This window comes from Syngnathus floridae, chromosome 20 (assembly GCF_059516105.1).
Source record: "Syngnathus floridae isolate MCC-2025c chromosome 20, RoL_Sflo_1.0, whole genome shotgun sequence".
In the NCBI taxonomy this organism is placed as follows: Eukaryota; Metazoa; Chordata; class Actinopteri; order Syngnathiformes; family Syngnathidae; genus Syngnathus; species Syngnathus floridae.
The window spans coordinates 2,161,643-2,176,742 of NC_142432.1; the positions used below are offsets into that span (position 1 = coordinate 2,161,643).

General features: G+C 41.7%; 1 protein-coding gene across 1 annotated transcript; it reads left to right on the forward strand.

The window, feature by feature from the left end:
* The first annotated feature begins 4,596 nt into the window (after positions 1 to 4,596).
* Positions 4,597 to 9,722, forward strand: skida1 (SKI/DACH domain containing 1). Its single transcript, XM_088364053.1, has one exon. The coding sequence runs from the start codon at positions 5,149 to 5,151 to the stop codon at positions 7,381 to 7,383; it is 2,235 nt and encodes a 744-aa protein (XP_088220179.1). The 5' UTR covers positions 4,597 to 5,148; the 3' UTR covers positions 7,384 to 9,722.
* Positions 9,723 to 15,100: the final 5,378 nt, after the last annotated feature.

Consider the following 15,100-nt stretch of genomic DNA (forward strand, 5'->3'; position numbering starts at 1 on the left):
CAATGTATTGACTTAATAATCAAAAAGGAATTGAAATCCATTGGTAGGCCTACTGAGACAACATAATTAGAGATTAAATGAACTGCTGTGGTTTAAAACATTTTTTTGTATTACATTTTCTGCTGAACTTTAATTGCTTTTTAATTTAACTGTGGACCAAGAATATATGGAATGATTAAAACCTAACAAAATATTCATTCATTTTTTGTCTGACTTGTTCTCATGCTTTTGAAAATTATTAAATTAGTTTGCCTGTTCTACACACTTTGGACATCAAGCACACATAGACTTGTATTGGTATGTATACTAATTGAATTGTTTGACCTTCACTTTAAATTAAATAATTAATTATAAGATTACCATTTGTATTATTACAATCTATATGTAAAAATACATTTACAGTTCTTAGTTTTGGATTTATAGAGAACATTTTACTAGTAGCCAGTATGTTTATCATTAATTTCATATGCCTTTTCAGTTTTTAGTTAGATCAAATATTGTATAACATTTTATTATGATCAGGATTGCTAAAGAAATGACGATGAGTAATGTAGATGCACACAAGACAATCCAAAGGACTTTAGACACTCATAAGAATAATTACATCTGATCTTTACGAAACATTAAGCGATCCCCCAGTCAGACGTCCACGTATGCGTCTTTTGTTTTGACAGCATCCCCATGCCCTTGCCAAAGATGCTACAGAACACTCGCACACACACATCATGTATGCTATTCCAAGTACTCAGCTGCTGCTTGCGTCACCGATTCCTCAGAGCAAGCTCCTGCTCTCGGTTTCCAGAGAAACGTAATGACTTGCCAATAATGCGCAAGAGCACACGAGCGTCTTCCGTGTAATATGGTGAGCGAGAGGTCCCTGGGAGTGTCTGGCCATTGTTTGCTTTAATTTCAAATTGCTCAAATGCTCCAGTCGACACTGGGCACTCCACTAAAAGGGGTGTGGGGGGATGGGGAGCTAGGGAATAAGAGGGGGGGCTGAATTGTGTGTGGCAGGGGAAAACCTATTAGGCAGAGAGAACAAAGGGAGGTATTGGAGGGGGCAGTGGTTGTGGAGGGGCCCATATAACTACTGAAACACTGAAAATTACAAATAGTCATTTTTTTTTACAACTTGCACGTGATTAAGCTCAAGTCGGCCTCAAGCATCAGTAATGTTCCTCAGGTTGCAGAGAGGATGTTTCTTTCGCTAATTTTGTCTGCTCTGGATTGACCTCTTTCCAAAATGAACATATTCACCGATGCATTTTAAGATGCTACATCTCAAGAGATGTTGTTCACACAACTGCAAAATAGGGAATACATTGTCTATATATGTAAATCAAAAGGATTTCCTGTCAAATTTGGAATTTTTAAGCGATGTATTTTGTAAAATGCAATAAGTTGTGTGACTGTGACAAATAGGTACAAATAAATGTCACATTTTGTTCAGATGTACATTTTTATTTCCCCACGTTTAAATTCCAAGACTTTTTCCAATTGTTTCAATTGAGTGCATTTGTGTGTGTCAAATCCCACACCTTCATTTTTTTCACGCACGTGTGTGGTTTGTAGCAAAAAGTCAGCCGAAGAAGCAAGAATGTTTTCACAGTTTGACCTCACAAGCCTCAACAAATGAGTAGTGACAGCCAAGAGTAGGACATGTATTTTGTCGCACTTATGTTCACAAACAGATGCCGTGTGCTTGTTTTACAATAAATGTTTTATTAATGAGTCATTCACATTACCGTGCGATCATAAATACCACTAAGCATCTTTGGTTTCCTAAAATGATCATGTAAAATCAATCATGTAAAATTAAGACAATATATGACACTATTTATTTACTTGCGCTTGCATGTTTTTTTATGTAGTTGTGGCTTTATCTCACCCAATTTAGTGTTTTATTGATTAGAAAACACTGTCACTGCAATGTTGAACATTGGGTTCTATTGGCTTTTTCTGTGTGGTATGTATTATTCAAACATCATTACATTTGATTGGTGATTGAATAGATTTGTATTATATGCATAAATTAGGATTCAATTTGTTAAATTGAATCAAACTTTATTGTTTAAATTGTAAAATGTAGTTGTAGCCGGACAAATAAACTTTCCCCGAATCTGAATTTCTCTTTCTTAGTTCAACCACGGTTTGGCTCATCTGTATGCACCTATGGTCTTTTTTGTGGTCCAACACGACGGGGTGAAAGGTGAAAGCGAGCCCTCCCCCCACCACTGTCCGCACACTTCAGGCTCGGATTGCATGTGAAATCACATTCTCCCTGGGTGGTGGGGGGTAGAGTGGAATTCATTGTTTTGGCAGGGGGGCAGTGGCTTTGTGTCATAAAAAGTCTATGCTCTTACAAGTGCCCTCACCTCCTTGGCCAGTAGTTAATGCAAAAACAAATGTGCTGACTGCAGGCTGGCAATCAGATGCGTTTGAATTTATAGGTATGTGCATGATCAAGCTGCTTTTAAAGTGGTATTTAGAAAATGTTAACTTTAGTCATGAGTCATACCATTTCCAAATTTACAGTTAAAACACACACTTAACATTATAAAGTAGAAATTACAATGTAAAGCTAATTTAAATCATATTTGACTGCAAACAATTACTAAATTGCGGTAAACAGCACACGTCAACATGACCTGAGTTGGTTTTAAAGTGCAACTTCTGGTCTGCTGGGAGGTTTTCCTTCAGCAGCCAGCGGGGCGTCGCTGTACTGCGTTCCGCGGATGAGCTCTCATTCTCGGCCAGTCGTTCTTCAAACATCCGTGCAGACACCGGAGGGAGAAGGAAGCAATACGCTATGACATTTGGTGCACATAAATCTACATAACAAATGGCCCCCTCTTCTCAAGGAAATTACTACGGAAATTTCAATGATTTTTTTTTAACCTTAATTTAGAGCAATGACATACAAATATGATTTAGAAGAATTGGGCTGAGTAAATAAATAAATTAAAATACAATACACGCACGTATTTTGTTCATTCAAAAATATATAAATACATAGCCTATTTGCAGCTTTAAGTAAATACTAATGTGTGTATAACTCATGAAACAAATATAGGTATCTTCAGTTTGCGCAAAAAGATGAAAAAAGGCAAATATATGTTGCGATTACCAGTATGATAAAGGCTTTCTATATTTTTAAAACACACGCGCGCGCGCCCGCAGTTACATGTCGCCTAAATATTCACTAATTTGACATAATTGGATACGTGACATTAATCTTAAAATTGCATTTAATCCAAAACAATAATAAACAATGTGTGAAACGATCATCTCATGAGAATCTCGCAAGGACCAATACCTATGCGGGTTCCTCATTTCTCAAACCGGGTTCGGCGCAACGTGCTCGGTTGTATGAGCTCAACTTATTCCCTGGGGCACCCGGAAACTAAAGCACCCCCCCCCTTCCTACCCTCTGCATCCGTAAAAAGTCCGCATGCTCGGTAATGTTGCACGTCATGCACAATCTGCATGTACAGGAGGGAGCCCCGTGCACTGCACATTTACGCACCCCGATAAGTCAACATATGACCCAATATTCGGAGGCACAGCAGAGAAACAATAGGGGGAAAAAATCCTCAAGAACAAACACGATTGCCTACGTGTAAATTCGCTTATTTCTGCATTACCATATGTCACTTAAATACCTTTAGGTCTGGTACCTGGAATATAGTGAGCTTCTCAGTTGGTTAATGCGGCTTTGCGGACCGAAAGGACACGGAGTGGATCGTATACAAGTAAATAGGCTTATACATTGTGAAACGCACGCACGCAAGCACATCCACTCTTGCCGGCATGTGGATGGGCCCCATCACGCACGCCTCTGTGTGCATGTGGACTGCAATGGCCGCAGGGAACTCACGCGTTTTGGAGCATAACAAAAGATGCAACGTCAAGCGGGGATATGAAGGGGGACACCGGTGTACAAATGGAGGCCCGCAAAGAGGCGCACAAGATTGCGGATACCGACTTTTGTCTTTAACCTGCGACAAAGCGTGTTTGCGCACTTATGCTTGCGTGCGCGCGTGTGTGGTGTGCGCGCAAGATGGGCGCTTGCTATCATCCTGAATGATACGTGTGCGTGTTTGTGTGAAAACCGTATCCATATGTGTGCGTAAAATGCCTTTTTGGTATTGCAATTGTGAAATCCTTGTTCATAAATTCATCTCAATTTTGTGAAATGCTTGTTTAGAAATGAAACGATACACTCTAAAATGAACACACAGTAAGGGTTAGGGTACAATTTTTAATTTATAAAATAGATGCTTATTTTAAGTGAATGCAAAAATTATTGTGGAATAAATAGAACAATGCTGGAAGCAGGGAGAGGAAATCACACGCGGATGAAAAGCCAACAAGCAGGATTTAAGAGCGTCATTGTGAAAAAGCAACTCAAGTATATCGCCATGGTTTCAATGTGTATTTTAAGGAAAATCCAAAGTGAAAGCAACATAAAAAACGCCAGTATATTTTTATCGTCTTTTTCGCTCTCTCTCTCTTTTTTTACAATATATCCTGGCCATGATTATGAGTGATTTACTGCAGGCTGTCGGCGATTGTAAAGTGGATGTGGGAGTCGGGGTGGGTGGGGTTGGAATATCATTTTTATTGCATCACCTGTCAAGGGCATCCAATGGGCGTCGAGTCCGTGAGCATTAATTGATGAAGGTGTCTCCCGACTGGCGCACCTCCCCTTCGCTGTCATTTTATTTGCGCTGCCACAATAGCAGCTGCATTTTAGCTGCCCCCCCTCTCTCTCTCTTTCTCTCTCTCTCTCTCTCCTCCCTCCCCTCACACAGTTCTCTCTCTCACTCTCTCCCACCCCCCTCTCCCTCCACTCGCTGTTTTATTCCTCTGGCTGAGGCAGTTGTGCACACCTTCCCCTCGCTCTGCTGCCGACCAGAGAGGGGAGTGGAGCCGGCAGAGGCAGGTGACAGCAAGCAGCCCCCGGCTCGGTGGACGCCTCCGTCTCATTCCTCCACCATGCCGGACTGTGTGCATGTGCGCCGAGTGGATGCAGCCGGCTCATTCCACCTGACAATCGGCATGTCAAAGTTTGTCGTGGAAGTATGAGCAGGATGCCCTGATTAACCCATAGCCGGGATTAGAGCATTTGGAGCTGATCCATAGAACATGGGAGACCTGGAGTGTGGCTTTGAGGAAATGCAAGGAGTTAGACTGGGATACCTGCTCATCCAAGGCAAGCAGATGTTTGCTTTGTCTCAGGTCTTCACCGAGCTGCTCAAGAACATTCCACGCACCACCGTGCACAAGCGCATGGACCACCTGAACGTGAAGAAACACCACTGTGACCTGGACGAGCTGCGCAAGCTCAAAGCAATAAACTCCATCGCTTTCCACGCAGCCAAGTGCACGCTGATATCGCGGGAGGACGTGGAGGCGCTCTACTTCTCCTGCAAGACCGAGCGAGTGTTGAAGTCCGGCAGCAACAAAAGCAAAACCACGTCGTGTCCGGCTGGGGACGGGCGCGGGTCCGAGGGGCTCCTCCATGCCGAAGCCGAGCTTTGGCAGAAAAAAGTTTGGTTCAGTTTGCACGGCGTGCAAGACAAAGCGCGCCGGGGACGGAGAGAGCTCTGCGACTCCAAACTACCTCACTTTTACCACAAAACCCACGGACGAGATTACCGTTCGGCTACAAAGTCCAGTCACAGACACTTTAAAAACTATGAAACCACCAAGTTACAAGGGAAACGGGTGACTTTCAACCAGAGGCATTCGTTTTTTCGGAGCGCTCCCGCAGCCGCGTTCCAGTCCGCCATGGCTGCTCAGTCCAGGCTGTCTCGCGCAGCCGGCGACTTTCATCACAAAAGGAAGAGGAGGCGCGAGGGGGGCGGCGGTGGCGGCGGCGGCAGGGACGGCGTAAGACACCCCTGGAGGAGCAGACACCACCAGCACGTCCCTCCGGTGCTGCTCGTACAACCCAAATCCTCCATTACGCACCGCACGGCTTTTGGTGCCTTCCACCTGAGCCCGGATTTTTACCTTCACCCTCATCAACTCCAACAGAGCTTTCCGGAGAGCAGCGATACCGAGTCCAGTACCTATTCGGACTGGGCCTACCCCGACTCGGATTTTGGTTCCGGCTTCTCCACCAGCAGCAGCTCCGAGGAAGAAGAGGAAGATGATGACACCCAGTCTGAGAGTACAGAAGTCAGCTCGGATGAGGAGGAGGAAGAAAGCTCCTCTCATTCAGACTCCAGCTCTGTTTCGAGTCGGGTTTCGGTTCAGAGTATCCGGTTTAGGCGGGCCCGGGTGGGGACCCTCGCCAAAACTCTTAACCCTATAAAGGCGCCTCTGCTTCTGCAGCCCACTTTTCACTACAACCACCAGCAGCAGCAGAATGACAACTCACCGCAGAGTCACGTCGCCACATCTCATAAAGCCGAGCGGGCCCACGAGAAATGCGAATTTAGGAATAACTCTGGATCCAAATTCCTCTCGGTTGTTTTCACAGAAAAGAGACGTGACAAGACGGGTGCAAACACCGACTCGGTGCTTGAGCGCGTCCGCACGAACAAGGCCGTCTCTGCATCACGCAAGACGTTGGCGTGTCCCATCAACGAGCACTGTGGCCGGGACAAAGACGCGAAATATACCGGACAAAGACTGCCCACTCCGCCCAAGAAAATAAAGACCGAGACGGAGGAGCTTTCCGTGACGGCTTCTCCTCGTTCCGAGAGCGGCTGCAAGGTCGCCAGGACGCCGCCCCTCGCTCTCCACAAAGTGAAATTAAAAGTGGAAGACTATCCCGATGAATATGAATACCAGAGCCAGATCGGTGCAGTCAAATTCAAAGTGCCATCGATCAACAGTGAATTTTGCTGCAAAACAGACGCAGCAGTGGATGTGAAATCCGCCGAGGATACCCCAGATGTGGCCCCCGCGTGCCCCTTCAGCTCATACGGATATAATAAGAGCATCCAAGACCGACTCGAGGAGGGGGAGACGAGGACTAAAAAGTGCAGGGCTTCAGAGCTGGGGGGGAGATCCAGGCTTTCCAGGGCGCAATCAAAACAAGCCAGGGTCAGCAGGGCTGCCTCCTCCTCCTCTTCCTCCACCTCCTCTCACCCCTGCGAGGAAGGCTCCGCGGAGATTTTACCCAACCGACGTAAACGCAGCAGTACGAACGCATCGACGTGCAGCAGCGCTAAAATGCCTTTCAGCCTCATGGCAAACTTCCCGTTTTCGCCGTCGCTGGTGGTTGGCAGCGACGGGGATCTATGCCCCGCTTACTCCCTCAACTCTCTGAGGGGTCCCGGGCCTCCCCCTCCGTCTCACCCCGTGTGGAGTTGGCAGCCAGGCGGACATATTCTCCCTCCCCCACACACTCACAAGACAGCAAAATAGGTCTACTGAACGGCGCGCAAAAAACAAAAAAATACACACAAAAAAAGCAGCCTCATTCTTAAAACCGACCCACTCCTATAAATTTATTATAATTGTATTGCAGCTTAAGACAAGAGTAAATTACAGGTAGTCAATTGACGTTTAAGAAAAAAGCAAAAATCACTGAGGCCCCTCAATGTGGATTTATATATATTAAAAAAGAAGCTACCAGCCCTAAGTTCTCATGACTTGACTTTTTCAAAATATTTTTTGTATCTTATTTTTCTCGACTTGTTGGATTGTATTACTGTACCAGGGTGTCTCTGGTTGGTGCTTCATCTGAAAGAGATTGAAAATAGTAGAATCAAACAATTCCTTTAGACAAGGTTATACTATTTCTAATCAAGCTTTGGTGAATTTAAAAACATTTATCAGGGTTGTTCCATTATGTGCCACTCGTTTTCTATACCTGAGCTATGTTCTCCCCCTATGATTGATGTGCTGACCACAAAGCCCCAATATGCTCCAAGCGTTCAATGTTGGAGTTGTCCAAAAGGGTTATGTCTGTAAATCACAGTTATGCCTTTATTATATTTGAAGAATATTCATATGGAATATGCTGGTTGGAGGGGAATTTTCATAGTCTTTTTTAATGCAATTGTTTCCCTGTTTAATTTTTGTGAATTATGCCCACGAGGCCCTGTTAGACACAACATAAGCCTTATGTACAGAGACAATCAAAAATAGTATGGGGAAAACACAAGGCAGAGATTATTCACATGATCGATTCCATTTATGTATCAGTGGTTACACGCGAGTGCTCAGTCGCCACGACGCCACGACTTCACAACAAGAACATTGGAATATATGAGGTGGGGTATATTTTGGTCTCAGTGTAAAGGGAGGGGGGGGGGGGGCAGCCCAAGGCCACTTAGAAACAAAGCAGACAAAGCACAAGAAAGCAAAATGCACTTTGTTACTGTTAGGGGTCCTGCATCAAGCGTGGGCTGCCTGACCAAAACACAAAGGTTGCATTTAAAAAAAAAAAAAAAACTGCCTTGTTGATTTAATGTACACCCACAATACAATTTGACATTACCTTTTCATTCAGGATTCAATTTGATATGAAGGTTTCTCTTTGTGAAGCCGCTTTTCATTAATCTGATTCAGGGTTCAGTCAAGTCTACTATATTTCCTCTTGAGGGACACCAAAAACAACCCTATTTTTGAAATGTAGCTTTATTTATCAAACACAAAATGTAACCTTCTGAGCACCAATGAATGTAGTGACTCCAAGCTGTTTGTGTGTAGCTCAAATTTCAGCCGTTAAGGCGTCAGCAGGCACACCAGGAAACACGTGGAAATGACTGCGGTTGCACCTACGCGTGTGGTGTGTGTGTTTTAAGGAAATGTGGAAGATGTTATAATTCAGGACAATTACGCCCTGCTAATTGGCAGGGTTTTTTTTTTCATCCTGCAACAGAGCAGATCGGGTGAATGGCGAGCACCCAGAAAGGCCCCCCGGCTGAGTGACATTAGCGAAACTTAGGTGGCTCTCATTAATATGATTATATTTAAATGGTGATTGTTTTAAAACTGCTTTAAATCAACGTATGGTAAATGTTCAAATGCCAGATTAAAGCAGGCAGTATACATGTGAAGCCTCTGCTCACTGAGTGACAATTCAAACATTGAGCCCTATTTCCAGTCTGTAAACTGGCTATTTGAAAAAGCTTTGGCCCCCTAGGTGCTACATGAGCAGGCCCATGGATTAAAAAAAAATGCAGGAAAAGGGTGGAGTGGAAGGGGAGGGGGTGCACACAGTCGAGACAGGGGGTGGTGGCGGGTTGCTGTGTTGCAAGAGCAAAGCTTTCAACCTTTAATCCGCATGTCAAAAGCATCGGCTGCACGGCAGAGGAGGAAGAGGAATAGCCTGCACCCAAATCGCCCTGCAACACACACACGCACGCACACACGCACGCATACACGTTTTCTCACGCAGGGCCCACAATGCACGGCTGCATGGACAAGAGGGTGGTCATGGTCCGATAGCGCAGTGACACCAATGCTATCATTGTAAACAATATTGACTAATGACAATATTCTTCATTGACTTTTTTTTTAAATACAATACTTGAGGTCATATATTTTGACGTGGAGTTTGAAGTCACTGGTTGTGAAACGGAATATTTATTTTTGTCAATTTTCTGAGCTTTCTTGTTTGCAGACTTTTGTTGTTATTGTTGTTTGCATATGGGACAACTGCACTCAAAATGGAAACTTGAACAGTGGATTTCTAAAGCACTTTCCTTTCTTGTTTTTTTTTTTTTGTATTATTATTAAACACCCATTAAACCCAACTGAGTGTAATAAGACTGTTTTATCGGATCATTTTCTACAAAAAAACTTGTTTTGGGTTTGAGTTTAGAATAAGGAAACAATGGTGAGAAACCTATGGCCTGTGGGCCACAAATATCGCCCATGAGACTTTTGACTTGTTCTGCCATGCAATTCTAAAAACAATAGAAATTGTTCTCTACTCTCTTTTTGGTTTTGTCTTTTCAATGATACACAAAGTTGGTCATTTAGTTACATGTTTTAATTGCCTTATTGGAAATCACAAACACACACAAGCACTCACAGCATGGGTCACATTTTATATTGTTATTTCACCACCACTTAATGATCTTTCAGGTTTGAAAAAAAATATATATTGTCCAAGCTTGTATTAAGTGTATTTGTTTATTTGGCTGTTTCAGGTGCTCTGGGGGAAAATTGTTGCTATACAACATATATGAAATATAAAGAACCAGGGTGCAGCTTATACTTTTGCGACTATAAATAATTTGTGGTAATAATAGCAAATGAAAGGAGAATATTTGTATTGGAGATCATTTGTATGGTGAAGCACATACCCAAAAAGTGAGTGAAAAAGTTTGAGCAGACTTGCTTTTACATGCCATGACATTGTGCTCCATTGATAAATGGGGCTTTCTCTGCCGGTGTGTTCCAAGCTCGAGATCCCCGCCAGGCAACCTCGGCTGGCCGACCCAAGTCCAGCCGTTGGAGCCTGCGTGGAGGGGCCCGAACACAAGCAGAGTCAGACGGCTAAATTCCAGCGCGGATTGAGAACCAACAGACTGTAACTCCAATAGAATGAAAGACAATTGAGCAAGGGAAGACTCACTTGGGGAGGTTATTGCAGACATACATTTGATTTATTTTATGATCTCTCAACTGTAAAATATGTGCCGGTTATCTTCCATCCACACCCATTTTATTTGGGTTTAATCCATATGAATAAAACTATAATGTGTTGCAGGCACACGAGGGTCAACATACAGCGAGTTGATGCACATTAAGCTGACACGTAAAGCTGCCGCATGCCTCAAGATAGCACGTTAATAACATTACACACTTTAATCTGAATGTGTGTCTTTGCACTGCAGTAAGTGTTAATTATGCAACAAATCAACAGAAACATGTGTTTTTTATTCGTGTTTAATTCAAGCGTTATCAGTTCATTTACATTTAAAGTTTAAAATTGAAAATTCAACAAATTTGAGAATATTATTTTACAAAGTTCAATTCAAGCGTAATCAAGTAATTGACACTTTAACGTTTAAAATTGTATAATTTACAAAATTATTGCAAGGACAAATACAAATAAATACAATAAAAGAATGCATGGGATTTACTGTCGTGTTCGTGCTCGCAAGCTTAGTAAACTTTGCACTGACTTGTTTTAAACAGGTCAAATTAAAGTTTACCAGGTTGTCCGCCGCATTCTGCCCGACTAGCCCGTGACCCTATATAAACGCTTTAGATAATAGATGGATGAATAATAGCAATTAGAAATAAATGAAACACAAATTCAGCAGTTCAACAAACAATGCACAACATAATTCGGTGCTTTCCAACATCATGTCCGTGGTCTTGCAATTAATTAGCAGTTAAGTTCCTCTAATGTTGTACGTCACGTCTACAATAGCGCATGGCTGAGGTTGGATTAGTCAAGTAAATAGGAGCGGCTCGCTTGTTTTACACCCCCCCCCCCCAAACCTACACACACGGAGCGGGCAAGATTTGGTGGCCACAATGTGTGGAGAATAGTAACCAAAAAATAACATGTGATATTTTCCAAAATATATTGAGCCAACCGCATGTCAACGTATATATTATCCAAATTATTTAAGTGGCTTATAAGGAGCGTTTTATGAATAGACTCGTGCTTCTGCAAGCTTCATTCAAATGCTTACAGGGCTGAAAAGACCCAAGCGGGAGAGATCGGGGGTCCTCCAGGGGGGAGTTTGCCCGGGAGAAGTAGGGGAAAAACAGCACGGAGGGCTTTTGCTCGGTCATGGAGCTCAGCTGAATTTGTTCAGGCTTTTCCGTGCATTGCACGCAGCCAAATATCCAGCAAAAACAGCAGAGGAGGAGCAATTTATTAGTATTTCACGAGACAATCAATAAAATCAAATTTTGCAAGCTCATTGACAATGTTTTATCCGGTTTCAACTGCGATGTATTTAAATGGTGATTAAAATGCTATTCTGCTTATTCAATGGCCCTGAGCTCAATATAGCAGAGCTCATGAATTATTCATCAGACTTAACGAGAATAATTTATACACTGTTATACACCACAATTAAACGCATTACATACACTTTTGCGTGAATTGATTTTTTCCCCCCAGTATGTAGGAATTAAATCCGAATTCAATCATTCAGTTCAATGCAAAATACATGACGGTCACTCAGAAATAAGATTTTATAATATTAAGAAATGTTCCTTTAAGTCATATTTTGGTATTTATAAAATACAATACAAATGACAAAAAAACAACAACTCATGACCTACATTCGGAATATTAAAGTAAATGAGTCAGTTGAGGGGGAAAAGCAAAATAGTTTGCACATAATTGCTGAGGTATTGCTCATATTGTATTATGGATTTCATTATATTATTCTTCATATCTGTAATAGCTATCTACATAATTACAGAATTAGCAACGGCAATGGGTTACACAAGCACCTTTCTTTGTAAAAATCAAAGCAAAAATAAAAACACTTTTATAAACAAGATTGTAGCTGTGATGCAATCATTTCAATCTGAATCATATATACATGTAGTGAATTTCCAAAATGTTACAAGACAATTTTTAGCAAAGCAACCTTTGTTCTAATTCAAAATTGCAGATGTTTTTCACATTCAGTCAGTCCTATGGCCTGCAAACAAATATCTCCTTTTGTGAGATGACAGGTCACTTGAGAGCATTAGGCTCTATAGAGGGATTTGAACACGGCCACAAGCAGCGGTGACCTTTCACCCTCCTCATACCAGGGAGTTAGGAACAGGCTCAGGGTGTGGACAAAAAAAGCTTCCAACCAGGAAGGCAGCAACACCTCAGTGTCAGACTTAGACTTATTGATACATGTAATTATTTAGAGTTCGGATTCGGGGGCAAATATGGGTCGATTCTTTTTATTAGCTCGTCAATGATCAACCAGATGCACAATTTCTTGGCAAGACTTGTGTTTGCTGGATTGTAAACATATTTGTATGTGTGTGTTGACCCAGTCTGAATAAAATAATTAGCATTTACAAAGCTTGACGAAGATGCACTATATATATATTAACTACAATGCAAATAATAACCACAGTAAAAAAAATAATTTTCTGACAGTGTTAAATGAGAACTGTGCATGATTAAATTTGTCTTGTATTATTTTGTGCAAATGATCATAATATGGAATGTTGAGTCAGCTTTAAATCAACCAATAATCACTCCTCTGTGACATTCAGGCCTGATCTTGTTGATCATTGATTAGCAGCCCACATTTTTTTCACTTCAGGGCCACATGTCAAACATGAGCCAGCTTCAGGGCATATATGGGAGAAAACATGTGCCAATGTGTGCAGAGGAGCGTCCTTAAATAAATGCTTTTTGTTTTTATTTGAGAGTATAGGACACATTCTTTGGGGGAGGCAAGGGGGGTTTGTGCCTGATCAGGTTCCTGCAGCTAACTTCTTTGAGTATTCAGGATGTGGGCCAAAGGGAAACGCAAGGAGGATCTTTGTAGCCCATGCCATGGAAGTGTCCTGCTGATATTATAAGCTTTTTTATTTGTTGTTAGTTTTTAAACAACATCAATACATTTAAGTTAATTGTGGCTATTACATTAGATTTCTTTGCTCAACTGCTTTTTCTAACCATGGGGGTCTTCATTAATAAAGTGATGTAGGCTTGTTTGGAGTGTAATCTGAGTGCAAACAGCCCCCTTCCCCCCAAGGGAAAAGGGCATTTGAATAAATATGTTTAATGTCACAGGAGACTAAGAATGAACATTTAAAATTATACATTGGGTTAAGTGCGACTCTAAAAGTAAGTCATCATTAAATCGTCAGTTTCTTCCATCTAATGTAATATAAAATATTTCTTGCTCTTATATTTCAGTTGTTATAAAGTCCCCCGAAGGCCACTGAAGTTATGTAATTATGAAACAAATGTTTATATACGCGCGCGAACGCATGCGCGCATGAACGCGCACAAGCACGCATTCGCTTGCTTTATTATACTTTTTTTCTTTTTGACAGAGCGACTTAAAACGCTTGCAGCTGAATTGGATTGGCTGCAGAAAACCCCCTTAAAGCAAAATTCCCCCTGTGAAGCCTCAGGCGCAAGAAGAAGAATCAGGTGTTGTTCTACTTTTGCAATAGATCATGTCTGAGTGCATGACGTCACTGCAGTGATGTTTCTTTAAAATGAGGAATCTATTCTTCTTAGGGGGAATCGTGTCACGATGGAAATGGATGTGCTGATGCAGGCAGACTCTGCTATTTCATGTCATTGAAACCTCAATCAGTCATTTTTTGACATTTTCCTTTGCAATGAAACGTCAAATTCTATTTTACTTTATTTTTTCTAGTCGTCCAGATCATGTCAATCCGCAAATATTGCTTTAAAGCGCTCAACCTATTAAACGCACACCATTTTGGATTAAAGGAGAAACGTCTTCAGCAAAAAAAAACAACAAATGTCCAATTGCCTCGATTCCTTCCTTCTGGATTACAATATTGAAATTAGTCCAGCATGCAGCTGTCAAGAATTAGTTTTGTGTCCTCAATGGGAATCAGATTAACTTTATAGAATCATAAAAATGCGCGGCTTTTCTTCGAGTACTCCCGTTTCCATCCATATAAAAAAACATACTTGTAAGGTTTAAAATGGAATGTTTGATTGGTTGAAAGCCAGTCCAGTGTGTATACCCCCGCCCCTTACCCGAGTGAGGGATGAAACCATTCATATGAAAACGTAATCGACGTGTTTAATATTTGTTATTTGCTTTAAGAGAAACATGTGTAGATATGATTTTATTATTTTAATATTAGTTCATTGAAGCCAATTCAATTAGTTGAATCTGTTGTTGTTTTAGAGGGACAAGTGGGGAGTAATTCAAACCAATAAAAAGCAAATTCAAATACTTTAAAGATGTAGTTAAAAAAATAAAAGAAATGTTTTAATTTTAATTTTGCTGCAAAAACATGAATTCCCTCTTTAAACATCATATTACATGATAGACTGTGGCTTAAGATCGCTTCAGCCTATCACGTAGAAGCACAGTCCATTCAATATGATTTTCTTAAAGACAAAAAGTAAAAATTCAAAACACTTAATTGATGGCAGTGTTCTGATTTTCCTTTTCTCCCGCTCGCTGAAACCAAATGCCTGTATTTA